Consider the following 27,734-nt stretch of genomic DNA (forward strand, 5'->3'; position numbering starts at 1 on the left):
GCCGAAATGCCGACACATTCTCCCTCCGTGGGTGTCCACGACACCCCTGGAGGGAGAATAAATTAGTGTGCCGAGCGTAGCGAGGCACCGGGCCCGCTGCGTGGCGAGCGCAGCGAGCCCGCAAGGGGGGGCGATCCACGTCCCCCCCTTGTCGGCATTTTGGCTGTCGGGATTCCGGCGTCGGGATTCTGAACGCCGGGATCCCGACCGCCGGGATTCAATACTGAATCCATATAAAGCAATAAGCCTTAGGCAATAACTATATAAATAAATATCCCTACCCAGGCTTCATCTAAACAAGTATAAAAGTTATTGCATACAATACAAGGCAGCCTTTTCCACAAACTCCCCTGTTGGCAAGGGAAGAAATACACACACAATATATATATATATATATATATATATATATGTTGTGGGGGACGGCGGCACTCGGAAGAAAAATAATGACACCAGGAGACTGGATAAATCACCTGGGTGATTTATCCAGTCTCCTGGTGTCATTATTTTTCTTCCGAGTGCCGCCGCCCCCCACAACATATCTACAGCCTGTGTTAGCAGGTGACCTACGGCGGGCACCGCATTATCTGAATACTCAGCACGACCTGGGAGTGCCACTCCATCCAGCACATATATATATATATATATATATATATATATATAAAAGAGAAAAAACGCAGACTATTCAGCATACACATGCGGGTGCCGATCACATAGAATATTTCATAGTGTAAGCTTCATCAGAAGGAGAGAGATCCGCACACCATATGTATTTTTTAGATGCAAGAAAAAAGTTATAAAAAAGCACATGGCAACATATTAGAATGGCAGCAACAATTGGGTACAGGTACACTTATCTGTTAGAGTCCATTTCAATCAAAGTATGACCCCAGACCTGTGCAGCATACTACAGCCCAGTGAGCCCGACAGTTATGTTTCGGTGGGGCATCCACCTTTGTCAAGAGCTAAAGACTGAATGAGCTGTTACCAACTATATAGTGCTCCTAGTCCCGCCAAAATCAGTCACAAACCTGACTCACCTGTGTAGGACAATGATACCTGAGCCTGTGGAACGCAAGGAAGTAGTGCTGGGACGCACATATACTTCCGGTTTCCCTATCCACAATGCGGTTAAACTTTCTTTAAATAACACTGACAACTGTATATAGGTTCGCTGTCACTGCTGAACACATGCGGGAGCGCAAACACTCGCACACACCTCCGGTGTGTGCTGCACTGCCCCCGCCAGTTAGACAGCTAGCGTGTCTCTTTCTGTGCCGTGGAACGCACCGAGTCAGGCCGTGGAAAGCACGGCCATGACTCTAGCGTCCGGCAACTAATTCAACCTAGACTTTAAGGCCAACCAATGAGTGTGCGGCGGGGGTGTGTATTAGGGCTCGCATCAATTGTCAGCAAGGTGTTGCCAGTCTGACCTGAGAGTGGCAGGGACCTGGAGACCACACAGTTAGATATGTGGCTGTGCCATAGAAATGCTAACGGTCACCATCACCATAGATCCACATAGTAATTTAAAAAACATCATGCAGCACAATGTGAATAACGTTACATTGTGTCCAATAATCATGCATATAGTGACATTTAGATTTAAAGAAAAGTGAAAGGTAAGATTTCGAGTTAAATTCCTCAGGTAAGATAGCGTGAAAAAAAGGGTACACATATAAAAAGGAATACCTAGGGAAGTAAGGGAAGATTATAAGGAGGTAAGGGTCTACCCCTGGATCTTCTCCCAGAGTACTAACCGTAGTTGGAAACCGAGATCAGGGGGGAAAAGGAGATTTACTAAACCTTACACAGATATAGAGTCTCAAACCTCTGATTCAGACCAATCTTCTTCCAATACTAATACGCATTTTTTAGGTCCAACAGATCCCGCGGGAGAAACAGAGGAAGAAATGAAGGAGGGGGGGGACACAAGAACAGGGGTAAGAGAACAGCCCCCTCGGACCACAAAAAGATGACTATATTTAACATCTCTTACTACACACTGACCCCTATGGAAGAGCAGGTTCTTGCTAAAGGTCTGTCTTTTGTACAAACTTATAAAAAAAAGTGCCTTTGACTGTGAAGTCGAGTTGCACAAGTTTCATAGGCAGCTGAAACTTAAAGACTTTTTCTCTAAACATCCACAACCAGCTTCAGTGCCTCATACATTTAAAAAGAAAAGTTTGTTTAACCCACCTACTGTAGCTTGAATGCCTCCATATCAACATTTATGAGACTAGTCAGGAGAGATCTCACCCCTTATTTACTGAAGCAGAAATATTCCTTTTCCAGTACTACAGCATTGGAAAGGAAAGCTGTCCGTGATCTAAGATCCAACAACCTTATTATCATTAGGGCTGCAGATAAGGGGGGAGGTGTGGAAGTCTTAAATAGATGTGATTATGTCTCCGAGGTTAACAGACAGTTAGCCGACACAGTGTGTTACAAAACTTTACGTTTTGATCCTACTGCCACCTACACCAAGGAATTAGAAGGTATTTTGTTAATGGGAGTCCCTAATGGGTGGATTGATGAATCTACTTGTGAGTTTTTAACTCAAACACACCCAGTCACTCCCTTACTCTATATTCTGCCTAAGATCCATAAGACCTCACTAGACCACCAGGGAGACCAATAATCTCTTCCAGGAACTCCCTTTGCCAGAGTCTATCTCAGTACGTAGACTATTTTTTACAAGCTATTGTCTTGAACATAGAAGTAATCTTGAAAGACACTACTGATTTCCTCAACCGCATCAAGAATCTTAACATCTCCTCTGAGTGTATACTGGTGAATTGTGATATCACCAGTCTATACACAAATATAGACTATAAAGCAGGGCTTGATGCTATTAAAAGGGCCATTACCTTGAGTCCGGACTATACGGGTCCCCCGACGGAATATTCTTTGTTGTTAATTGATTTCATACTACATAAAAATTATTTTTTATTTGAAAATTATTTTTATTTACAGCTGCAGGGCACGGCTATGGGCTCAAACATGGCGCAGGCCTATGCCAATTTATTTATGTACGATTATGAAACCACTTATATTTTGAACAACAGACATTTTTCACCTTATACAGTTTATCATCTTACGTTAGATTTATTGATTCTATGGACTGGGGGCCCTAGGGTTACCACCTTTGTGTTGAGCGTTTCCCGGACAGTGACCCGCCCCTTGACACACCCCCAGCCCACCCATTGACCCGCCCCAGCCCCACCCCTTGATCCGCCTTATTATTTTTTACATTTGCTTCAAATCTATTCTTGATTTTGCACACAGTAATACCACATACACGTTACGTCACACACACTGTAATGCCCATTACACGTTATGCCACACACTGATGCCCATTATATATTATGGCCCACACTGTGATGCCCATTACACGTTATGCCATGAGTGGACAATTTTGAAAAAAAATAGGGAGAAGATGGACAGTGCGCGCCGAAGGCGCGCACCAAAAATGTGCCCCATAATGCCTATTACACGTCACACATCCATATTATACCACATGCCATAGTGCCTATTACACATTATGCCAGGGCTCAACAATTTTTCCATAAAAGAAGGACAACAGTGACCGTGCGCACCAGAGGCCATGACGACCATTACAAGTTATGCCAGGGCTCAACAATTTTTTAAAACTATGGATAACACCATAATGCTTGTTACAAGTCCCACACCCATTACATATTATACCACATGCCATGATACCCATTACATGTTATGCGACACACCGCAATGCCCAATTCATATTATGCAACATGCTATAATGCCCATTACACGTTATACCAAACACTGTAATTCCCATTCCACATTATGCCACACACTGTAATGCCCATTACATATAATACCACATGCCGTAATGCCTATTACATATTATGCCACATAAGTGCCGCTTACCTACATGCTTGCTGCTACGGGTTTCATGCTCTATGCCAGGGGTTGCATGCTCTATCAGTCAGGTCAGCAGGAGCAGAAGAGAGGGTCCCTGTTGAGGGCAGGAGGGGACCCTAGGGCCTGCTAAGGCAGAGGGGCAGCCTCAGCCACAGGCAGCCCACACAGGGCTGGAGACAGTACTGGCCTGCAATACACAGTGGTGGGGCTGGGGTGGGCAGTGGAGAGTGCCTTGGTAATCTGTCACACAGACACTGACTGGGACTTGGGTCTCTGGGACAGCTGGTATGGTGTCAGTGTCACTCAGTCTGGACAACAGGCCAAGCATTAAAGCAGCAGGGGGCAACTTAGGGCTCCTCAGATAGCCAGTGCCAGTGTGCCACACAGCAGCAGCCATAGGGGGGGGGTCACTTTTACTGTTACTGATGGTAGGCAGTGGAAGCACACTAGAATGGCTGGACATGCAGCATCCAACCTGATGTCAGCCAACCTTATAATTAAAATGTCGTCGGAATCCTTGACACTGACCCTGACAACTCTCTGGCACAGCTCACTGACAATTCTCCCGGACACATCTCTCTAACATTGACACTGCTCCCTGGCGCTGACTGACACTGCTCCCTGACGCTGACTGACACTGCTCCCTGACACAGCTTTCTGACACTGACTGATTTTAAAAAAAAAAACCCAGAAAACTGCTTGAAAGGTAGCGGAGGCTCGAGGTCCCGGGGATGAGGTGCTGCCCCGTCAGGAGCACTGACATGGCGCTTCTTACGTGCAGCAGCCGCAGTTAGACTTACTGTTCTATGTCTCATGTAACTAGCAGCGCGTCTGCTCCCACAGGTACCACACATATCCCGCACATCTGCCTGCTTCAACGCCACCCCCGCCCGGCTATTTCAAATCTCACGGTCTAGCAGCCAATCAGGATCCACCACGCCTGATTGGCTGCTGAACCGCGAGATTTGAAATAGCCGACGAGCAGACTGTCAGACAGGTCTGCACAGCGGCTATCTCTCCCCGTGTCAACTCCCGGCGCATCTCCTCACCTCGGCTCGCGCTCTAGTAAGTCACTAGTGGTAGTGGCAGCGCGGTTCCCGGACATTGTATAGTCCGGGAACGCCACCCGTCTGGACTCCGGACATCTGGCTTAATTACCGGACTGTCCGGAGTAATCCCGGACGGGTGGTAACCCTAGGTTTTCCCCATCGATGGCAAAACTATTCTACATTGGTCATATACCATCATTGGTGGACATCCCTACTTTGTCCTCCCATCCCCTTACCTTGCAGCACCCCCTGTCCTCCCCACATTTCCAGCTGTGTTCAGCTGACTTGTAGGCAGGGGCGTAACTATAGCACCGCAGCCCCCGCGACCGCGGGGGGGCGCTGTGCATGTGCGGGCGCCGGGGCTGCAGTGCTATAGTTACACCCCGCTGCCCCGCCGCCATCCCCCGCAGTCTTTACCTGTCAGTGTCTTCTTCAGTACGCGCTGGTCCCGGCTCTGAAACTGTCTGCTGCATGGGGGCGGACATTTTGTGGTGGTCCTCATAGCAGAAGAAGGGAGCCGGGACCAGCGCGTACTAAGCGTAGGTAAGACTGCAGGGGATGGGGGGATTGCATGGGCGGCGAGGCGGGGGTTGGTGCGGCGGGGCAGGCGAGGGTTGGTGCGGCGGTGCGGGCGAGGGTTGGTGCAGCGGTGCGGGTGGGGGTTGATGCGGCGGGGTGCGTGGGTGGGCGCCCTCCCTTTAATGGCGGGGGGGCGCCCAAAAGCTAGTTACGCCACTGCTTGTAGGTGGTGTGTGGTGGGTAAGTCCAGTCCAGCTGCCCTTGAAGGAGCGACAAAATTAAATGATATCTTGCCACCCCCAGCCAAACAGGTTGTGGTGCCCCTGTTTCCATGATGGGATCTCTCCTCCCCCTCTCATCCCAAGATGGGATCCCCGCCTCTGTCTTTACAGAATAAAGTTTCTCCTGTGACTAAACTCATTTTACGTTCTACTCTCTCCGCTGTCAGTGTCAGTCTTACCGGGTACATACAGCGCCTCCCGCCGTTCCCTGCGCCGCTACCGGGCCGGGAGCTGAGTGTTGTGCACCGTCACCCGGGAGACAGTAACCCAGAGACTCTGTCTGTCCCACGTGATTTATGGCAACGCGCAGCCGCAGCGACCCGGGGCGTGTAGTCGGGTTGTCACCCGGCTCAGCGACAGCTGCTGGCTGCTCCCGGTGAGTTAGAGTGCAGCGTGGGTGGGTAGCGGGCAGCCAGTGCCTTGTCTGTGTAACCACAGTTACCACAATGAATCACCTCACAGCCATGGGCGCTGTTGTCTGGCGCCCGCTGCACAGTGCCTGGCTGGTGTCAACTCCCGGCGCATCTCCTCACCTCGGCTCGCGCTCTAGTAAGTCACTAGTGGTAGTGGCAGCGCGGTTTCCGGACATTGTATAGTCCGGGAACGCCACCCGTCCGGACTCCGGACATCTGGCTTAATTACCAGACTGTCCGGAGTAATCCCGGACGGGTGGTAACCCTAGGGGGCCCGGATCGTCTTGACTCTTTTTTAGGATACCTGAATGGATTACCAGGCACCATTAGGCTGACACATACAAGCAGTTCCACCAACATCTCTTTTTTAGATGTGGAAGTTTCGATTGTACAGAATAAGCTTGTAACATCTGTATTTAGAAAGACCACCGATACCAACTCCCTTTTACGAGCCAAGAGTTTCCATCCTGTGCCCCTTAAACGGGGGGCTACCTTACTCTCTACTTTTACGAGTGGTACGGATAACCTCTGACAAAACCCAGCTTCCACAAGCCCTCCGGATGATGGGTGATGACTTTATTTCAAAAGGGTATGATGCTACAGAAGTTGGAGACTCCATTGACAGATGTTGATCTTTGGATAGAGACTTGTTGTTATCTCAACCCAAACGAGACAAGACCATTAAACGTATTATTTTTCCAACCACCTACTCAATAGCATCCTCCAAATTGAGAGAAACCATACATCAGCACTGGCACATATTATCTACTGACCCCGTTATGAGTTCCTTTTGTCAAGAAAAACCATTGTTTGCATTCAAACGCAGCTGCAATTTTATGTAGAAATACATGGCTGAGTGGCAGAAATGGAGCCTTTAAATGTGGCAGTTGTGTCAACCCAGTTTCTCTCTGTAGGAGAAGTCTTTACCCACCCCCAAACAGGTTTCAAGTACAAACTTCAACAAAGGATGACCTGTGACAGCAAATATGTTGTATATATCATCTTTTGCCCATGCCATCTCCTTTACATCTCCTACCATCAGGATGCTTAAGGAAAGAGTTGGCATGCACAGGTCATCGATTAAAAAAGCTATGCTTGTTAGGGATCATACCACCCCACTTGTTGCAAGGCACATTTTACGAAGCAGGACACACTATCAGAGACTTCAAATTTATGCCATTATATCACATCAAAGGCCCAAAAAGAGGTGGAGACCGGCACTTAAAATTATTACAGAAAGAAAGTGAGCTGATCTACAACTTTGGGACTTTAACCCCTAATGGCCTTAATGAGGAGCTTAACCTGAATGTCTTTCTGTAGTGGAACTGCTTGTATGGTATCCGTGTATAATAACTTAATTAGTAGGTATTCCTTATTATATGTGTACCCTTTTATTCACGCTATCTTACCTGAGGAATTTAACTCAGATTCTTCCCTTTCACTTTTCTTTTAATCTGAACGTCACTATGCGCATGATTATTGGACACAATGTAACGTTATTCACATTGTGCTGCATGATGTTTTCTAAATTACTATGTGGATCTATGGTGATGGTGACAGTTAGCATTTCTATGGCACAGCCACATATCTATCTGTGTGGTCTCCAGGTCCCTGCCACTCTCAGGTCTGACTGGCAACACCTTGCTGACAATTGATGCGAGCCCTAATACACCCCCCCGCCGCACACTCATTGGTTGGCCTTAAAGTCTAGGTTGAATTAGTTGCCGGACGCTAGACTCATGGCCGTGCGTTCCACGGCCTGACTCGATGCGTTCCATGGCACAGGAAGAGACACGCTGGCTGTCTTACTGGCAAGTGTTTGCGCTCCCGCATGTGTTCAGCAGTGACAGCGAACCTATATACAGTTGTCAGTGTTATTTAAAGAAAGTTTAACCGCATTGTGGATGGGAAAACCGGAAGTATATATGCGTCCCAGCACTACTTCCTTGCGTTCCACAGGCTCAGGTATCATTGTCCTACACAGGTGAGTCAGGTTTGTGACTGATTTTGGCGGGACTAGGAGCACTATATAGTTGATAACAGCTCATTCAGTCTTTAGCTCTTGACAAAGGTGGATGCCCCACCGAAACAGTACTGTCGGGCTCACTGGGCTGTAGTATGCTGCACAGGTCTGGGGTCATACTTTGATTGAAATGGACTCTAACAGATAAGTGTACCTGTAACCAATTGTTGCTGCCATTCTAATATGTTGCCATGTGCTTTTTTATAACTTTTTTCATGCATCTAAAAAATATATAAAAATAACTTTTTGCTATATGGTGTGCGGATCTCTCTCCTTCTGATGAAGGTTACCATATATATATATGTGTGTGTGTGTGTGTGTGTAATTGTGGGGTGGTGCTCACACTATATGTCTCATGTCCATCTTTGATATTGTTCATGTGTTCCTTTATCCGTATTTTTAATTTCCTTTTTGTTTGTCCGATATATTGTAAGCTGCATGGGCATGCAAGGAGGTATATCATGCCTTCTGATTCGCAGGCTAGATGTTCTTTAATTGTATTTTTTTTTTTATTTGATTGGAGATGAATTTCGTTACAGGTTTCGTTTGTTTTTTCTTGATGTTCTTGCATGGCATACAATTCAAGCAGAAAAGGTGACCATTGCTGTTTTTTTCTTTATGGCTCTCTTCTACTGGAACATAGCTTCTTGCGAGCTCCTGTTTTAGATTTTTTGCTTTTTTATATATGATTTTCAGTTTTGGTTGTAATATGCTCTGTAGATTTTCATCCAACTTTAAAATGTGCCAGTGTTTGTTTAGAATTTCTGAAACTTTTCCATGGTTGTTACTGTATTGTGTGATGAATGACAATTGGAAATTGTGCTGTTATCTTTTGCTTTAGATTTTATTAGGTCTTCTCTTTTCATTTCTCCTGTTATTTTGATTTGTTCGTCCAGTTCTTGCTCTGAGTATCCTCTATTTTTGAATTTCTTTTTCATGTCTTCGCTTTCTTTCATGAATTTCTTTGTATAGTTCCTTTGTAGTATTCTGAACTGCCCTTTTGGTTTGTTCTTTAGCCATGTGTTGTGATGGTTGCTCTTCTTGGACAAGGCATTGTTGCCGCTAACGGTTTTTGTGTGGTTACGGGTCTCGATGTTGCCTTCTTCTATGTAAATTTCAAGATCTAGGAAGATCACCATAGTTCTGCTGGTTGTTGAGGTAAATTCTAGGCCACAGTTATTTGTATTCATATACTTCAGGAATTCTTGAAATTCTTGTTCCGGACCATCCCAAATGAAGAGTAGTTTGTCGATATAACGTTACCAGCAAGTCAGGTATTTTTTGTAAGGATTGTTATTCCATAGTGTAAGCTCCTCCCACCAGGCTACAAAGAGGTTTGCATAGCAATGTGCAAAAGATGTTCCCATTGCTGTCCCCCTGACTTGATTGTAAAATTTGCCTACATACCAGAAGAAATTGTGGGTAAGAATGAAATTGATCCCATCCATCACAAAATTAATCTGTTAATTTTTCAAGTCTGTCATTGATGATAGAAAGTATCTTGTAGCTTCACATCCATTTTCGTGGCTAATGCAGACGTACAGTGACTAGATGTCACTTGTATACAGAATCATAGTCTCTTTCCATTCGATGGTGTCGATATATTGTAAGATGTTCATTGTATCTTTCACATAGCTTTTTTGTGCAGAAACTAACTCTTGTAGGAAAGTGTCAATGTACTTTGACAGGTTTGAAGTGATAGAATCCAACCCGGACACTATTGGGCGGCCGGGAGGATTTTTTTCATCTTTGTGGAGTTTAGGCAGGTGGTAAAAAGTGAGCACTTTTGGGTTTTCATTGTATAAATACATGAATTCTTTGTCATTTAGGATTCCCAACTCCTTGCCTTCTTTGAGTATCATGTAAAGTTATCATTGGTACTTTTCTGTTGGATCTGTTTTTAGGACAATATATGTCTCTTTATCTTCGATATGTTTTTCAGCTTCCGTTTGGTATTGCTCTACGTCCATTATCACCAATCCTCCACCCTTATCAGCCTTTTTATGATCCGCGACTTGTTTTCTTTCAATTGTTTTGACGCCTCTTTCTCTCCTTTTGTTACGTTATATTTAACTTTTTCTCCTCCTTTAATGTGTGCTTGATAGAAGACCGATTTCGGTTTGAATTGTGTGTATCTGAATTCTTCTGTTGTTTCTATTTTTTCTTGTTGTCTTTTTACGTTGAAAAACTTTTTTATGCAGAGATTTCGAACAAATTTTTGTGTGTCGATGTAAAAGTAAAATTTATTTAATCTTGAATGTGGGGGAAATTTCGAACCTTTCTGTAATAGTGATATTTGATCTTTACTTAGTTAATTCTTGCTCAGATTGAAAATGCCCAATTTTTTTGGGTCCTCTTGGGTGTTCTGTGTTATGTTCTTTTTGTTTTTCTTGCCTCCCCTGATCCCCCTTCTTCTGGGTTGGGTTCGGTTCTTGATCTTTTCATTGGGACTTCTGTCCAGTCTGGTGGCTTGTCTTCCTCCCAGAAGTCCTCTAAAAAATCGGTATCGTAATCATCGTTTTCATTGTCGGTCTCTAAAGTTCTCTTTTTAAGTGGTCTTTTCACTTCTCCATATCTTTGCTTTTTTCTTTCTATTATTTGCATTAATTGTGAATGCTCTGATTTTTTATCCATGTTTGCTGCTTCAATTCCTCTTTTAAATGATTCTCTGATTAGTTTGTATGGGTTTCCCTCCCTGTATTCAAAATTTCTCGAATTAAATGGTTTATATTCGAGTGTCTGTTTGGTTCCTCTTGTGTTTTCTTCTATCAGGGGTTTCCTCTGGACTCTTCTATATTGGTTCTTGTCTTTTTTTTGGGACTGTGGATTCCTATATGGGGTTCTATTTTGGTCTGATTTGTTGATAAATTGGGTAATTCCATTCTATCTTCTTTTTGTTTTGGGAATTAATTTTTGTTTCTTTTTTTCTGTTTTTGTTGTATTATATCATCCTCAGTTTTTTTTTTTCATTTTTACGTTGGTCATTTCCATTAGATTTTTGTATTCTACCATATGATGTAAGGTTTCAAATTTTTTCTCAAAACTTTTTATGTTTTCATTTATTTTGACTTGTGTGTGTTATGAAACTTGTCATGGCGGCAATTTGCAATTAAAATGCAGAAGATTCAAAATAGTATAGGTTGCTCTTGCGCCTTGTTTGGTGTATAGCAGCTCTGTTAGGGTATATTCAAATTAAAAAGGTTAAAATACAAAGTGCTTATATTTGTAATAGGGGGGAAAAAGGAAGGTGACAAGCTTAGTAAAAGCAGAAGAGAAATAGAAAAATAAAATAAAAATGCAGTATAAAAAATGTTTACACTCTTTTCCGGACCGGATATGAGAAAGTTTTAGAGAGAGGAGTGAAAGGGGGCTGAACAAGGCTTCATTTTGGGAGCGGGCAAGGCTGATGTAAATAAGCCCTGCCCGCACGACCGGCAGCCTCATTAATTCACGGGTCGGTGGGTGGGGGGAGGGGCTAAAATGACGAGAAATTATGCAATTTTCATCATTTAGCCCCGCCCCCTCCCCGCGGACCCGCGAAATTCGGAAATTTATACTGCGGGGAAGGGGGGAGTAGGGGCTGTGGCTAGAATGCGGGAGAATTGCCCAACTTCCCGGGGGGCCGGGAGGGGGACCCGAATTGCGGGCCCTCCCGGCCATTCTGGGAAGGTAGGCAAGTATGCTGCACATATGCTGTGGGGGAACGGTGTTAAGGTCACACTATCTATCCCTTACTATGCACGGATGGTCAGCGGATGGTCAGCGGTTATCTTCTTCCGCTCCAATGTGACCTACATCAAAAAAAGTCTCCACTTCCGGAAATAATGTCAGTTTTTTTAACCGTTTAAATAAAGTTTTATAATTGGTACTACAATATAAGGAAGCCATTCCCTAACAACAGACATCCATGACTAAGAGCTGATGCTGATGCTCGATGCTGATGCTCGAAATGCATTGGAGGAAAGGGATTGCAGAGGCCGGAAATACGAAGTTGCCGCAAGCGTGGAGGCGAGCCGCGGGTCACATCGGAGCGGCAGAAGATAACTGTTGAACATCCGCTGACCATCCAAGCATAGTAAGGGATAGACAGTGTGACCTAAATACCGTCCCCCCACAGCATATGTGCACGCCTCACTGGGCAAAGGACTTCTCTAAAACTTTCTCGGATCCAGTCACGATCACTTAAAAGGAGGAATTGTGTCCTGGCCCAGACTTCTTGTTGCAAATAATGCTAAATCCTTCCTTGCTTTACTAGAATGCCTACAGTCTTCCACATACACAACTGTGTTCCCACGGGATACGGTCATGGGGTCACCAGCAAGTTGTTAGGCAGTCATTAGGTCACACCATTAGGTGACATGCATTTAGGTCGACATGTGTCTAGGTCGACATGCTGGAAGGTCGACACGAGTCTATGTCGACATGGGGTGCATGTCGACCTAAATACATGTCGACCTAGTGGTGTCGACCTAATGACTGTCTAACAACTTGCTGGTGACCAACTGATCCACATCCTTTCCCACAAACCTAATTAGTTTAATGCAAATGTACTATCTGCTTGCACCTCTGAAGAAGGAGGAAACATCTCTATGCATGTTACAGCAATAGGCCTTAGGCAATTACTCGACCAGTCCTGTCTGAACTGTGCCAATGTAGACAGGGGATCATAAAACACAAAGCAGATTTCTGAGGCAGTTCTGAGGCAGTACCAGTACAATATGCTGAAAGAGAACAAACACTACATGTATATTCAGAAAGTTAACTGATCCTAGAAATATACCAGGCATTGTTAACACCTTTCTGTACAATAGGAGCAGAGGCTTTGATAAATCAGTAAAAGCCAAAAATAGGACAAAGCTGTTACTTGTAAAAAAACACTTTCCTTGCAATTATATTTCTGAAGCATACAGTACAATGTATTTTTAGAGTACAATAATTGGATGTAAAAGGAAATGTTATTTGGAAATTGCACATATGGTATAACAGGCAATCTGGTTATTTTGTAATGTTAAAGGTATGTGGTAAAAGAGTGGGAATATACAGTATATCTAGAACAGTGTAAATTAGGACTAATTGAAAAATTAAGATTTGTGGCACCCCACACCAGATTACAGGTATCTGTATAATAAATGGCCATACATCAAGTAACTTTCAGGGTCATTGTCCATTTTCTTGTGCAAACACCAACATGTTGGAAAATCTTGATTTGTCAACCCAAAAAATGATTGGAATGGACAAGTCTTGCTGTCTGAGTCCGGCCAGTCGGGATCCCGACATCGGGCTAATGACTGTCGGGATCCCGACTGTCGGGACCATATACCACACCCGACTTTGAGGCCATGCTCCTTTCCCATGAAACCATGGCCTTTTTACTTGCATGCATCTTGTAACAGGTTGCCCCTGCGTGAAAAACAAAATGATAAACTATAGTATGGAACTATGCAAATGCAATGTGCGGCATAAAAAAAGGTTAGATATCCCCTGGGGTGCTCTGCGTTGGTATTCCATGACCAAATAAAACATTTTATGGTCAAACTGATAGTTGTAATCATAAATCATTTGGGCTTTCATAAGCACAACTGTACACCACCACTTAACTGACCCTGAGGATGACAGGTAGGCACAGCAACATAAATGTGCTGTTCAGCTGCAAATTCTGTCCATAGTAAATAAGCCTTGTTGTTTTAAACAGAAAAAATTCATTTTTTCTGTTATAAATATATAATTTGCAACACAATCAACAACCGTCATGTTTTTAAATAGTAAAAATCCAAGTGATATAAAAACATATTATTCTTCACATATAACTTTACCATACAGAACAGAAGATATATATGTAACATGGTAAGCCTGCTCGAAGCAAATGGTTCGACTGCGTCTGTGTTTGTGCATGTGTGAGAGAGAAAGAGATGTAGTTTCACTCGTTGCTAACAGATGGCAATGTTTCGGAGACACACAAACGGACACTATTTATTATTTAACAGTTTCTTATATAGCGCATGCATACTCCGCAGTGCTTTACAGAGGATATTTGAGTCCCTGCACCAGTGGAGCTTACAATCTATATTCCCTACCACTAGACATCTATATATATATACAGGTTGAGTATCCCATATCCAAAATGCTCGGGACCGGGAGAATTTTGGATAACGGACTATTCCGTATATATATAATATTTCAATGATGTACTTTGAAGTATCTTGCATTTATGCTGTATAAACACATCAAACATATGAAATACACACACATATATTTTATTTGTTCAAAAAACAAGGTTTCAAAACATGAAACAAAATTTGTGTACTATCTCAGATATTGAATTTGACTGCCAAGCAATCATTGTCTTGTACATATATAGTGCCAGTTACATATCATGTCCTCAGTAGTGCTGTTACATATCATGTCCTCTGTAGTGCCAGTTACATATCATGTCCTCAGTAGTGCTGTTACATATCATGTCCTCAGTAGTGCCAGTTACATATCATGTCCTCAGTAGTGCCAGTTACATATCATGTCCTCAGTAGTGCCAGTTACATATCATGTCCTCAGTAGTGCCAGTTACATATCATGTCCTCAGTAGTGCCAGTTACATATCATGTCCTCAGTAGTGCCAGTTACATATCATGTCCTCAGTAGTGCCAGTTACATATCATGTCCTCAGTAGTGCTGTTACAAATGTCCCCAGTGAGTTTTTAACAAAAAAAAAATTCACTTTCTGGAATGTATGGTTTTCGGAATGAATCGGATAACGGATATTCGGATACGGGATACTCAACCTGTATAGATATATAGATGATAATGTATAAAACAGGCAATCCCATAATTTAAATGCTTTCAGAGAAACACAAAATATTAGATAGACCGCCTAGGAGACCTTTATTTTTCCAGAGTGTCTGTCCTACAGACAATTGTGTCATTTATTGACAAACTATTACAGCCATTAGCCACAAAGGTATCTAGTTATATATGTGATACGCCTCCTTTCCTGGCAAGCATTATCCTATTGACAGAGATCCCATCAAATGTGATGTTTGCACCGATGGTTGTCTTATCACAATAGACAGTTGTATCCCATCAACAAGGCATCAGTGCTGTGGGAGACAGATTATTAAAAGGGCCATACTGTATTGTGGATCCCCTATTGAGTTTATATGTAATTTGATAAATACGGTACTGAGCAACAATCATTTTAGATATTGTGAGTGGTACTAAATGCAAAACACTGGGACCATAGTGGGGACTAATTTGGCCCCAGTATATGAGAATATCTACATGTCCATGTATTGGGCCCAGTATTGTAATTTATCTGTGTTTCACAGATGAGTGTTATAACATGGCAAGACCCTTGGATCATTCTTAAGCTGAATGGGTTAATACCCCAATAAGATTCATTTGTAATATACACTCTGAATCTATTTATTTGTTTGAATGTGATTGTATATACCAGACATTGCTAACCCCGGTCCTCCAGGCACACCAACAGTGCAGGTTTTAGTGATATCCAGGCTTCAGCACAGACGGATTAATCAGAATCCCTCAGGTACTAATTAAGTTACCTGTGCTCAAGCCTGGATATCTACAAAACCTGCACTGTTGGTGGGCCTTGAGGACCGTGGTTGGCAATGCTTGTACAGTGGGCTTCAAATTAGGTACTGTACCACACTTTACACGAAAGTCACAGATCAGAATTCCTTATTACACATACCAATCTCTCAATTCATGAGAGCGGTCAGAATGAACTCTGACCCTAATAAGTCTAAGGTCCAAATATGTTAGATATTTATAGAGAATGGGTACTCACCAATGGCTATGTGTAAGAGCTTGAAATGAGCAAAAGACAAGCTTTGGCATGACGAAGAGCCCATAAAGAATCAAATGATGATTACAAAAAAAAATGATACATAAGCCCCTGAGTTCTGTAGGAATGTAATGAAAAACTGGAACATTTGGACATCTGACTCTACTCTTTTCTATTAGGAGTGCCGGATCCAGCTACACTGTATAGTGGAGTCTCACAGACTGCATTTGGCTTCAGTGACACGAGGCAGGGTGGCAGAATTTACTGAAGGGGGCTGCAGTCCTGCAGCCCATAGGTAAAATCCGAAACTGGTTACGACTGAGTTAAGGGCCCCATACATCAGCAATTAATTGTGACAATTTTCAGATATGGAGATGATTGCCACAATTAATTTTAGATGTGTGGGCTCCCCCTTTTGGCAATCCCAATCAAAATCGCCAATCGATTGCTTAATCAGGTTTTTAAACATGTTTAATAATCTGGTATTATCTTCAGATCATTTTTATATGTGTGGGCATTCCCAATTCGTCTTCTTCATCTATTTACAATATGAACAGCTGAAATGACAATCGATTGGGCAATTTCCAGATATGAAGATGCAATCTTTAGATGGAAAAATCTGCCGATCACTGAAATAAATCTGTAATGTGTGGGCAAAGTCAGATAGATTGTAAAATCCATTTATCTGGCCAAAAAATCCCTGTATCTGGAAATCCATAAATTATGATTGCTGATGTATGGGGCCCATTAGACAATGGAAACACATGTGTCTGGTTGCTATGGATTTAACACTTTTATAGTTTGTTAGCAACTGTAATTTCTTTCTCACTGGCTCCAAACCTCTGCTACTACAGTAAGCAGAACACATAGTGCATTTTGATGTGTCTGAGTGTCCTGACCTTGTCTTGTTCTACATAACACATGCTGTGCCGTATACAAGTAAGTTATAATAAAAAGCCACAAAGTGGTATACGTACAGAATGGCATTCTGCGTCACCTAACACACACAATAGAGCAATTGGTACTGTTTTCATTAATAACTATGTTTCATGGTCAAGCTATTGCTTTGTTTAGATATCTTTGAATGGTTGTTGTGCTGTGTGTCTCCAGATGAATTATGTACAAAAGTCAAAATTACCTTGCTGTGATTGCCACTCTTTACAAAAAGATAGATAAATAACAGCAGGAGAATCCATTATTGACTGATAGCGAATAGGTGCATGGAATGGAACAGCAGAAATGAATGATAATTCACTATAAAAATAGTGTTTTTGGTGTGTTTATTGGTTTTGTTCTTTATTTTATTGATGTGCAAATGCCTGTGGAGGCTGCAAGATGTGATGCCAACCCTGCGGCTAAAGAGCATCTAAAAGGAGCAACAATTAAATTGATCTGTATTGTGCACCCTAGTGGTGGCCACATGCTAAAACAATTGAAACACTGGTCTGTGTTTCATTTATCTATGAAACAAACTGGAAATAAAAATTAAATATGTATTAAAAAAATTATAGATTGACCAAAAGGGCAAATTGTATACACAGACTTTTGGAATAACACAAGCATTTTAGTACTGAACCACTGCATGCCTGGAGAAGCAAACAGATGAGAGACTGCTCCTCATTGGTTGACCATTTCTAAAATAGTTTGGCACATAGGGCATTCAGTGGCGGCTCTTACCATTATAAAGGAGGGGGGCTGCCACAATGCGCCCCACCTCTCCGCTGCCGCCACCCCCGGATGCCGCACACCCCTGTCCCCTGTATGGGGCCAGCGCATGCGCAGTAACTTCATACATACTGTGCATAAAGGAGGGGGCTTCCGCAATGCAGGCCCCCCCCTCCGCTGCCGTCTCCGGCCCCTGTACGGGGCCATCGCATGCACAGTAACTTCATACATACTGTGCATGCGCTGGCCCAAGCCTCCGTGGGCTGCCTTTGCAGCAGCCCCGGGAGGCTTGATCGGGTTCCCGAGTCTGGCGCATGCGCAGTATGGTCCACGGTACTGCGCATGCGCAGAACCCGTTTCAGGGGCTGCCGCACATTTGCGCAGAGAGAATATCCTGGAGGGAGGGAACACCTCCCGATGGGATGCCTTGAGTGACTGGCAGGTCAGACTTCCAATAGGAAGTCATTGCCAGTTACAGCGAAGCCAGTGCAGTATCACAGACTGCATCTGGCTTCACTTTAGGCAGAGACAGTGGCGGATTTTACCTGGGGGGGCTACAGCCCTGCAGCTTATAGGTAAAAACCGCCACTGGGTAGATGTATGAAGCAGTGATAAGGAAGGAGAAGTGAGCCAGAGAAGTGACTCATGGCAACCAATCAGCACGGAAGTAACATCTATAATTTGCATAATATAAAATTATCCAGAGCAGCTAATTGATTGGCATGGGACACTTCTCTGGCTCACTTTTCCTCCCTTATCACAAACCCCTAACTCATTTCGTGTCGAGTCCTTCACAGATCACAGTGGTATTTTCTTCTTTTATTTTCAATGTGTTTTATCAAATCAAGACAATAATATGAAGGAATTTTTTAATTGAGAAAACCACTATACCAGAAAATGGTTTAGGGCCCAAACGATGTGGCTACAAATATTTTTTTTTCTGGTGGTTTTTCAAATTGCACATTATTATATTCTATGGTTTGTATTTAAATGAAGAAAAAAAAATTTGGACACCATGGGGGATATTCAATCACCAATGACCATCTCCCGACAGGGGAGATGGCCGCCGGGCCCTATTCAATGCTGTCTTCCTTGACAGCATTGAGCAGGGGATCTCGCAGAAGGAGCCCAACTTCACAAGCAGTCGGGCTCGTTCTGTCGAGAACGGCTGGGAGTTGCCGAGCTCCCGGCTGCAGCTCGTCGATTCCCGGGGCCACTTCTCGCGGCCATGCCCCTTTCTCGCCCGCGGCAGGCAAGACATTGAATCCCGCCTGCGATTTCTCGGTTGAGCTGACCGAGAACGGGACAGGGTCATGGCTGTCGATCCAGCTCGACAGCCTTGACCCCACATTGAATACCCCCCATGCTGTTTGTAAAATTCATTTTTTTCCACAGATTTTGGTCAGTTTGGCCTTTCAGTAAATTGTGCAGTTGAATGTTTTTGGATGCTTATTATGATTTGCGGCAGCTTTGAGTATCTCTAATGAACATTAGCTATGCTACAGTATGCTGTCCTAGTCTGTCACTATGAGCTATGTCAGTAATATGTAATGGGCGACATAAAATATAGAAAATTTACAATGTTCTGGTAACTTTAGTATCCGCAGATCTAAAACACTTAATAACAGGTCATTATATGCCTCGAGTACATCTTGAAGAGATAATCGCCATTAGCATAATTTCTTATCTATCATAAAGCACTATTGTCATATGCAATTTTGCAATAGCAGTTGTTATGTCTTATAAAACATAATTACATAAAATGACATAAAAGAAAAGTACAAGCCTTGTATCTATTACTGCAAAAGCTTTGGAACGGGGAATTTCCAAATACATTTTCTCCCTATAATTTGTAGAATCGAGCATGGATTTACCAAAACACTTTTAAACATGATCCCAATATTTTCATACACTGTTTACATAGTTTTACATTCTCTTACTCATTAAAAGACAGGTAGTGGGAAGAAATGCAATATGTCTATTTCTCTAGTATCAAAATTACAGAACAGCAGCAATAATTAGTTTATTTCTCCTCTGAATTTTTTTCATGACGGGTTTCTGAATAAGTGGTACCTTACTTCAGAATCAGAATCAGCTTTATTGGCCAGGTATACTTGCGTATACTAGGAATTTGGTTTGGATTGCTGTGCAACAGCCGGTTAGGTAACAGTTAAACAGTGACAGTACAGATATACATAACACATACACATACAAGCCCAGGACTGTGCATACATTGAACAATAAAGTTTGTCTTTTTATCAACGCAACTGCAAGTGCTGCTGGGGGGGGGGGGGGGGGGATAGGGAGGTTGTATGGCACACAGGTACTTAAATACTCTCCCTCTGCGGTTAAGTTGTTACTAGTGCAAGCTGCCATTATGTCGACTCACTTCGCCACAATCCAGAGGTAGCTACCCCCCTACATTATATCTTTAGCAAGTCACTATCGTTAGGTATAGTACCAAAAGATTGGAGAATAGCAGAGGTAGTGCCAATATTCAAAAAAGGAAAAAAGGAAGATCCCGCTAATTACAGACCCGTTAGTTTAACATCAATTGTGGGTAAAGTATTTGAAGGATTTTTAAGGGATGGTATCCAGGAATATTTAGACCATCACCGTCTACTCAGTACTAACCAACATGGGTTCGTGAAAAATCGTTCATGCCAAACTAATCTACTAGGGTTCTTTGAAGAGGTTAGCAAAAACCTGGATAATGGAAATGCTGTAGATGTGATTTTCCTAGATTTCGCTAAAGCATTTGATACTTTCCCACACAAGAGATTGATTAATAAAATGGAGAACCTAGGATTGGGTGAAAATATCTGCAGATGGGTAGGGAATTGGCTATGTAATAGAGAACAAAGAGTGGTTGTGAATGGTGCCGTATCAGATACGATACCGGTACTAAGTGGAGTGCCCCAGGGTTCGGTTTTGGGGCCCATTCTGTTTAACATTTTTATTAACGATATTGGAATAGGGTTACTCAGCAATGTATCCATCTTTGCGGACAATACAAAACTTAGCAAAGTCATCAAATCATCAGAAGATGTCACCATGCTTCAAAATGATCTTGCAATTCTAGATGAGTGGGCAAAAAAATGGAAGATGAGGTTCAATGTAGATAAATGTAAGGTTATGCACCTTGGGAGACACAACCAGTGTGCAAGTTACAACCTTAGCGGAGAGGAACTGGGTAATTCCATACTTGAAAAGGATCTAGGAGTCCAAATAGACAGCAAACTGGGATGTAGTGCCCATTGTAATGTAGCTACAAAAAAGGCCAACAAAATTCTGGCATGTATTAAGAGGGGAAAGAAGGGGAACAGTAGAGATTGGGTGGGTGCACTCTGCAGACCGCTATAGAGGGGCGTCCAACTGATTAAGTATTTTTAAAATTCAACTTTTATTGGGTATGCTTTAAAAGAGAAGGAGTATTCTAATTACTGGTTCTCATTATAACAAATATATAGAAGTGCATAAAGATTAGAAAAGTGATTAAAATTGATCGTGATGTAGATGCTTACTTAATTGCTTTGTGTTTCTGTCTTATATGATTTTATATGATTTTCTGATCTGTTGTTCAATGTTCATAAGTTAGATGTTATTTCCTATACAGGAAATAACATCTAACTTATGAACATTGAACAACAGATCAGAAAATCATATAAAATCATATAAGACAGAAACACAAAGCAATTAAGTAAGCATCTACATCACGATCAATTTTAATCACTTTTCTAATCTTTATGCACTTCTATATATTTGTTATAATGAGAACCAGTAATTAGAATACTCCTTCTCTTTTAAAGCATACCCAATAAAAGTTGAATTTTAAAAATACTTAATCAGTTGGACGCCCCTCTATAGCGGTCTGCAGAGTGCACCCACCCAATCTCTACTGTTCCCCTTCTTTCCCCTTTTTGCATATAATCAATTAGAGAAGGGTAGCACCACGTTTTATTCTCTCTTTGTACCAAAGAAAGGTCAATCCAAGACCAATATAGATGAGAATATGCAGACATAGTCCATAAAGGGCGTATCAAAAGGATAAATCAGTGCGGAATAATTCCCTTCCCCTCTTCCTTTATATTATTGAATGTATTAAGAGGGGAATGGAAACTAGGGACTCAAGGGTAATTATGCCACTGTATAAAGCATTGGTGAGACCTCACCTCGAGTACGGATTGCAGTTCTGGGCCCCACATTATAAAAAGGATATCATAGAATTAGAAAAAATCCAAAGGCGAGCAACAAAGCTTATTAGGGGAATGGAGAATTTAAGCTACGGGGAGAGATTAAGCAATTTGGGACTATTTACATTGGAAAAGAGACGTTTAAGGGGGGACATGCTCAACATGTACAAGTATATCAAGGGCCAATATAAGGAACTGTCACACACCCTCTTTTCTACTAGAAAGGAATCTAGGACACGAGGGCATGAGTATAGATTAGAAGAAAAAAGATTTCATTCAGCTAGTAGAAAGAATTTCTTTACGGTCAGAACAGTCAAACTCTGGAACTCTCTTCCCAGAGAGGTGGTAACAGCTGGCTCATTAAATGCGTTCAAGGCAAAGTTGGACAAGCATTTACTGGATAAAAACATCCATGGGTACAAATAAGAAATATAATCTGTCTGTAAAATATCAGAACCTACCAAATCAGCAATGGATATCTATACCAGGTCGAACTAGATGGACGCAAGTCTTTTTTCAGCCTTACCTACTATGTAACTATGTAACTATTGGGTTTATTCTGGTTCATTCTTTCTGACAAAATCATTCTTAGATGGACAAAACCATGTGCACTGCAGGGGGGCAGGTGTAACATGTGCAGAGAGAATTAGATTTGGGTGAGTTATTTTGTTTCTGTGCAGGGAAAATACTGACTGTGTTATTTTACACTTCAATATAGATCTCACTTTGAAGTAAAACCCAACCCAAATCTAATTCTCTCTGCACAAGTTACATCTGCCCCACCCGCAGTGCACATGGTTTTGTCCATCTAAGAAGGATTTTGTCAGAAAGAATGGACTAGAATAACCCCCTATGTAACAATGGCCGGAGCATGTATATTAATACAGTACATCTACCTGTCTATGTTCTCACATTAGCATGAATCCTAACCAAGCCTAAAATTAGAAGAGGGGTTGGCATTGTAGGGAAAAATTGTCAGAGGAAGAGGGGTAGGAGAAAGCGAGAGATATGGAGAGATAAATCAAAACTTGGAGAGAGGTAAATTAGTGAGAAATTAAATACCAAACAATCAGCTTCTTTCATTTTACAGGTAGTGTTAGACAAATGACAGAAGCGGATTGGTTAGTACTTTACAGTATCTCTCACCACTTCATCTGTCTCCAAGCTTTGATGAATTTCCTCCAAAGAGATAAGAGCGGGAATGGCGGTGGTGAAGACAGAGAAAAAAAAATAAGTAAAAGTTATTGAAAGCTGGCATTATGGCTTGTAAAATATAAAGTCAATTTATATTTTATGTCTTATTGTTTAAAAATGAAATTCATAACCAGATCAATCATTATATTATCAATAAAAATCTTGAAAGAAAAAAAACTATTTGGGGTAATTTATTGATTCATTTAAAATAATTAAGTATTACTTACTATTATTTGTTCAGAAGACATCTATGTTAAAAACACAGGCCAAAGCCATAGAGATATAATGACAATATTTGTGCAATGGAACATGCTGGCAATATCTAAGTCAATTAATAAATAAGAGGTGTTAGCAGCCATAACCTTTAAGACGCTACTGTAGGTTCGCAGGGAAGCAGTTACATTGAGGGTAGATTATGGGTATATTGCTGTGTGGAGGTTAATTGACAATTTCTTCCTCAGGAAGTAAACACAATGGATGCTGCATGTAATGCAGACAGGAACATACCTTGGCTTTATTGATTGTGCAGTGCAGAGCATTATTTTCCTGATCGTACAGCAAGCTAAAATCCAGTGTCCCCAGGGTGGCTGAGAAAGACAAGAAAAAAATGTTATCCTTGGCCACAGTAACACTATTATTTTGCATTGATTGTATTGTATTTATTTATGCTTAGAACTCACAGCATGTGCACTTGAGTATGAATTGAGATGTCAGACACACAACTGCATGCACCAATGTAGAAATGTACTGTAGTTAGTGTTTAGTTTAACTGATAAGCATATATAAAAATACATCTCAAAATATCAAGTATTTATTAAGCATTGTTCTTTACAGCTTTAATATGTTGATGATTGTTAACAAACTGTCAGTACAATTGAGGTGTTCTTTTTATTATTCATATTTAGCTCAGAGGATGGAACAATTGAAGAGAAATAACAGCTGAAGTGACTCTGCGGACAATGGTGAGAACGATATTGATGGCCTTGTTGCTCTCGGCTCTGCGCTATTTTTTCATTTTCAGAAATGTGCATGGTCCACGCTTTCCATTGATTGGATCTGCTTCTGTAAAAGGGGTATCACCTTAATTTGTAGTACTGTAGTGCGGGTTATGTCCACCCCCTGACTATCATCACTGCATATGGAATGGCACTACTATATAATTGTATTTTTCAATGTGGTTTATTACACATATTACAGTGTGCCCCAAAATGCTCAAGGCAGTTTCCTGTGCTACCCTGACAAGAAGGAGGTCCAATTTCAGGTCGAATGATTCATTAAACTATCTGTATACTATGTAAATAAATATGCCCTATGCATAAATATGCCTCTCTTTGAGAAGACTGATAAGGTAATGCTGTTGACAGCATTGGGGATGCATCCAGCTCTCCACATCCTTAGGCTCCACCCATTCCCATGCCAGTGAGGTGGAGGCCGGGGATAAAATGATGCCCCTTCTTTTTTTTATCTTTTTATTAAAGCACTGCATTACAAGCATAACAGCTACAATTTCTGTATAATACAATTAAACTTTTCAATGACATAGGAATATACAGTAAGTGATTCATACAGTTGAACATATAATTGTTGAAATTTTCATGATGCCTCTTCTTAATGACCTGAGTTTCACGAAATTATGCACTATGATATGGCCAGAATTAGGGAGATTTACTACACTTTTAGGAGCTGTGAGCATCACATGACTCCCGGGAGGATAGGCACGTATTCAAAATGCAAATACATTTGTACAGCATGATGAGCACTTTAATTTTTTTTTAAATGACTCTTAAGGGCCTTTTTATAAAATTCCCCAGACTAAATGATCAAGCAGGAACAACAGTTTCCATGAGTTTAACACATTTATAGTGTAAGTAACATTACTGTTTATTCTGATCTAAACGCTCAATACAGTATAACTATTACATTACTATTAGTGTTGGTACACACCACAGTTGCCATACAATGTAAACGTTGCAGTTGAGCTATTTATCAAGTTCTGGAAATTAAAAGTTTCCAGATCTTGCATCCAATAATTTACATGATTTTCAGATGACAAGATCACTCTTTTGCTGTGGAAAGTCATCCTAGAGTGTGAAGTGGGATCCAGAGTGCATGCACTACAGTAAGGTCCCCCATGTGCAGTAACACAGCTGGAACAGAGCCAGGCAGTGTACACTTTTGTATCTGCTGTGCGGAAAGTCAACATTTTTAGATTTTCAGAGACAACTGCTTATCAGAGAGATACACAAATACAAATTTTACAATAAATAGAGAAACATATTATATAATAGATTAGTGATCCTCTGATTAAAATGTGGGAACAATTCAAAAACACTACCAAACATACACATTTTTTTTATTAATGATATATAATGGTACATATAGATACTAGTATAATACATGCTTTGATAGCTTATGTACTAAGGTCATGAATATTGAATGAGCAACACACTTTGCCTACTCTGTCAAGCATTGCAGATGCGGGGGGTCATAGGCAATGTGAATAGAGCAGACTACTGCTGTGCTGTACTCTGTGGCAATAGGTCCACTACGGCCAAGCGCAGTGTGTGCTCCACTAGTACTCCAGCACATTCACAATTGTATTCTTATTTTCATTATGTAATGAAGACACAAATTGCTGTGCATCAAAATAACTATACTGACAATAACCCCAATAAAAATGCTGATACAGTATAATGGATTTTGCACATAAATCCAACTGTATCCTGATTCTGCTCATGTTGTTTTAATGATGAAACTTTACTAACATTATAAATTGATAATATAACATACTGCATTATGCGTAAAACGTACAATTGTAAGGCGTGTCTTAAATATGTGGAAATTTAAGAAAAACACTGAAGGGTTTAAATTGTAAAATGTATTAATTGAAAACACCAACATTCATTTGTGGGATACACTTTAAAGTTGCCTTTATTGCTACGATTTTATGCTGGTTATCAACTCTTTTTACTTCCAAGCAGGGGCATAAATACAGGAAGCAATGGAAGGCAGTTGCGTCCAGGCACCAGCCCTGAAGTGGGTACACTGATCTTCTCCACTAGTCCAAGTTCTGCTTCATAGTGTCTTCATATATTTGATGTAGTATACAAATCAATGACGAATATATAGAAAGTGATATGTCACAAAATGTACCACAGCTAAACCTAGAGGCATCACAAAATATTGCATGTAATTTGCATTAATGAAGGTCTACCATCAGTTCTCAATAGTTATTTTTACCCATTTTGTATAAATGAAAGAAAATGAAATCACCGCCACAGGAAAGAAACATTACTAACATATAAACAACAAAAAAGGAGGATACACTGCACTTAATGGGAAAAGCTGCTCATTAAAATAAGATATACTGAAAGATTTGAGATGAGCGCTATAAGGGGGTTAATAAAATATGTGTTTAGTAACAGCAAAAAAGAGAGAGATAAAAGGAAATAAGACAAAGAGCAGAGCACACCTTTTTTTTTTACAGGTGCGCTTTTTCTCTTTCCTTTTATCTCTTTTTTTTTTGCTGTTACTAAACACATATTTAAGCTCATCTTAAATTTAACATATAAACAGGTTACAGCACTACAATTACTTGCATAAAAAATGCTATAAATAATAAAGGTATGTTATCATTATAATTTGCATATATGACCTAATTCAACATCACTCGGAACCGGGTGAATTCGGCCCCGTTCAGATGTTTGGGTGTCTACGCATGCGCAAGAGCATATTTGCGCATGTGTAGACCCCAGCAACAAACGGCTTTGACAAGCTGGGCCATTCGTTGCGGGAAGGGAGGGCTGGAAGCGGGGTTCCCATGGGAACCTAGATGGTCCGATGCCTGCCAGGGGCGGACAGCTAACATCACAGGATGTCAGAGCCCGTCCTGTCTTTGGAGATGTGCAGCCAGGATTAAAGTAAGTACAAACTTACTTTTTTCTACAAAATCAAGGGCGTAACTACCATAGGTGCAAGGGGTGCAGCTGCTAAGGGGTCCAGAGATGAAGGGGGCCCATCTTTACTGTTTAAGTAATGTTTTACACACATTTAACACCATCAGTTGCTAAATAGGGGGGCCGTAAAAACTTTTGTTATGAGGCCAATGAATAGCTACTTACACCCCTGTACAAAGGGGACGAAATATCATTGGATGGTGAGCGATCATCGAATGCTTTGTATTCAGTTTGGCCACATGCAAGGGTATGTGTTATCCTATACATCCCCTCATATCATAACGAGGGGATTCGGCGGTGGAGGGAGGGAGGGCGGGTGTTCGGTGGGCAGCGTTAAGCCGCTCGCTAAGCAGCGAACGACCACTGCTTAGCGAGCAGTGTTGAATTAGGCCCATAGTGCGGTGACTTGTTCAAAGTGTCCTTTACTGTTTGCATATATAATATGTGCGAGAACACTTTTTTTTTTACTGCCATCAGTTCTTTAGCACCTACTGTACAGTAATTTTGGCTATAAAATTAATACAATAATTTTTTATACAAAATATAGATTTATTAAAAAAAAAGATGGCTTTCTTTTGGTATTACATATATAACTATACTCACAATGTATTGGCCAGTTATGGACACAAACTGTTTTACTTCTTCTGACTACTCAAACAAAATAATTTTGGAATGCTTACACGGATACCAAATTTGTAAAATTTTGTGACAGTTTAGTCTACTTGTGTCTAGTCATACTG

General features: G+C 41.5%; 1 protein-coding gene across 3 annotated transcripts in view; it reads right to left on the bottom strand.

Moving 5' to 3' along the window:
- The window catches only part of DOC2B (double C2 domain beta), a 590,856-nt gene that overhangs the window by 435,139 nt on the left and 127,983 nt on the right, over positions 1 to 27,734 (bottom strand). For all 3 annotated transcript variants that reach the window (XM_083173977.1, XM_083173978.1, XM_083173979.1), the window contains exon 2: positions 23,546 to 23,625. In XM_083173977.1, coding sequence (XP_083030103.1) covers positions 23,546 to 23,625 — 80 coding nt within the window. The remainder of the gene's footprint in view (positions 1 to 23,545; positions 23,626 to 27,734) is intronic.

This window comes from Crinia signifera, chromosome 2 (genome assembly GCF_055691185.1).
Source record: "Crinia signifera chromosome 2, ASM5569118v1, whole genome shotgun sequence".
NCBI lineage: Eukaryota > Metazoa > Chordata > Amphibia > Anura > Myobatrachidae > Crinia > Crinia signifera.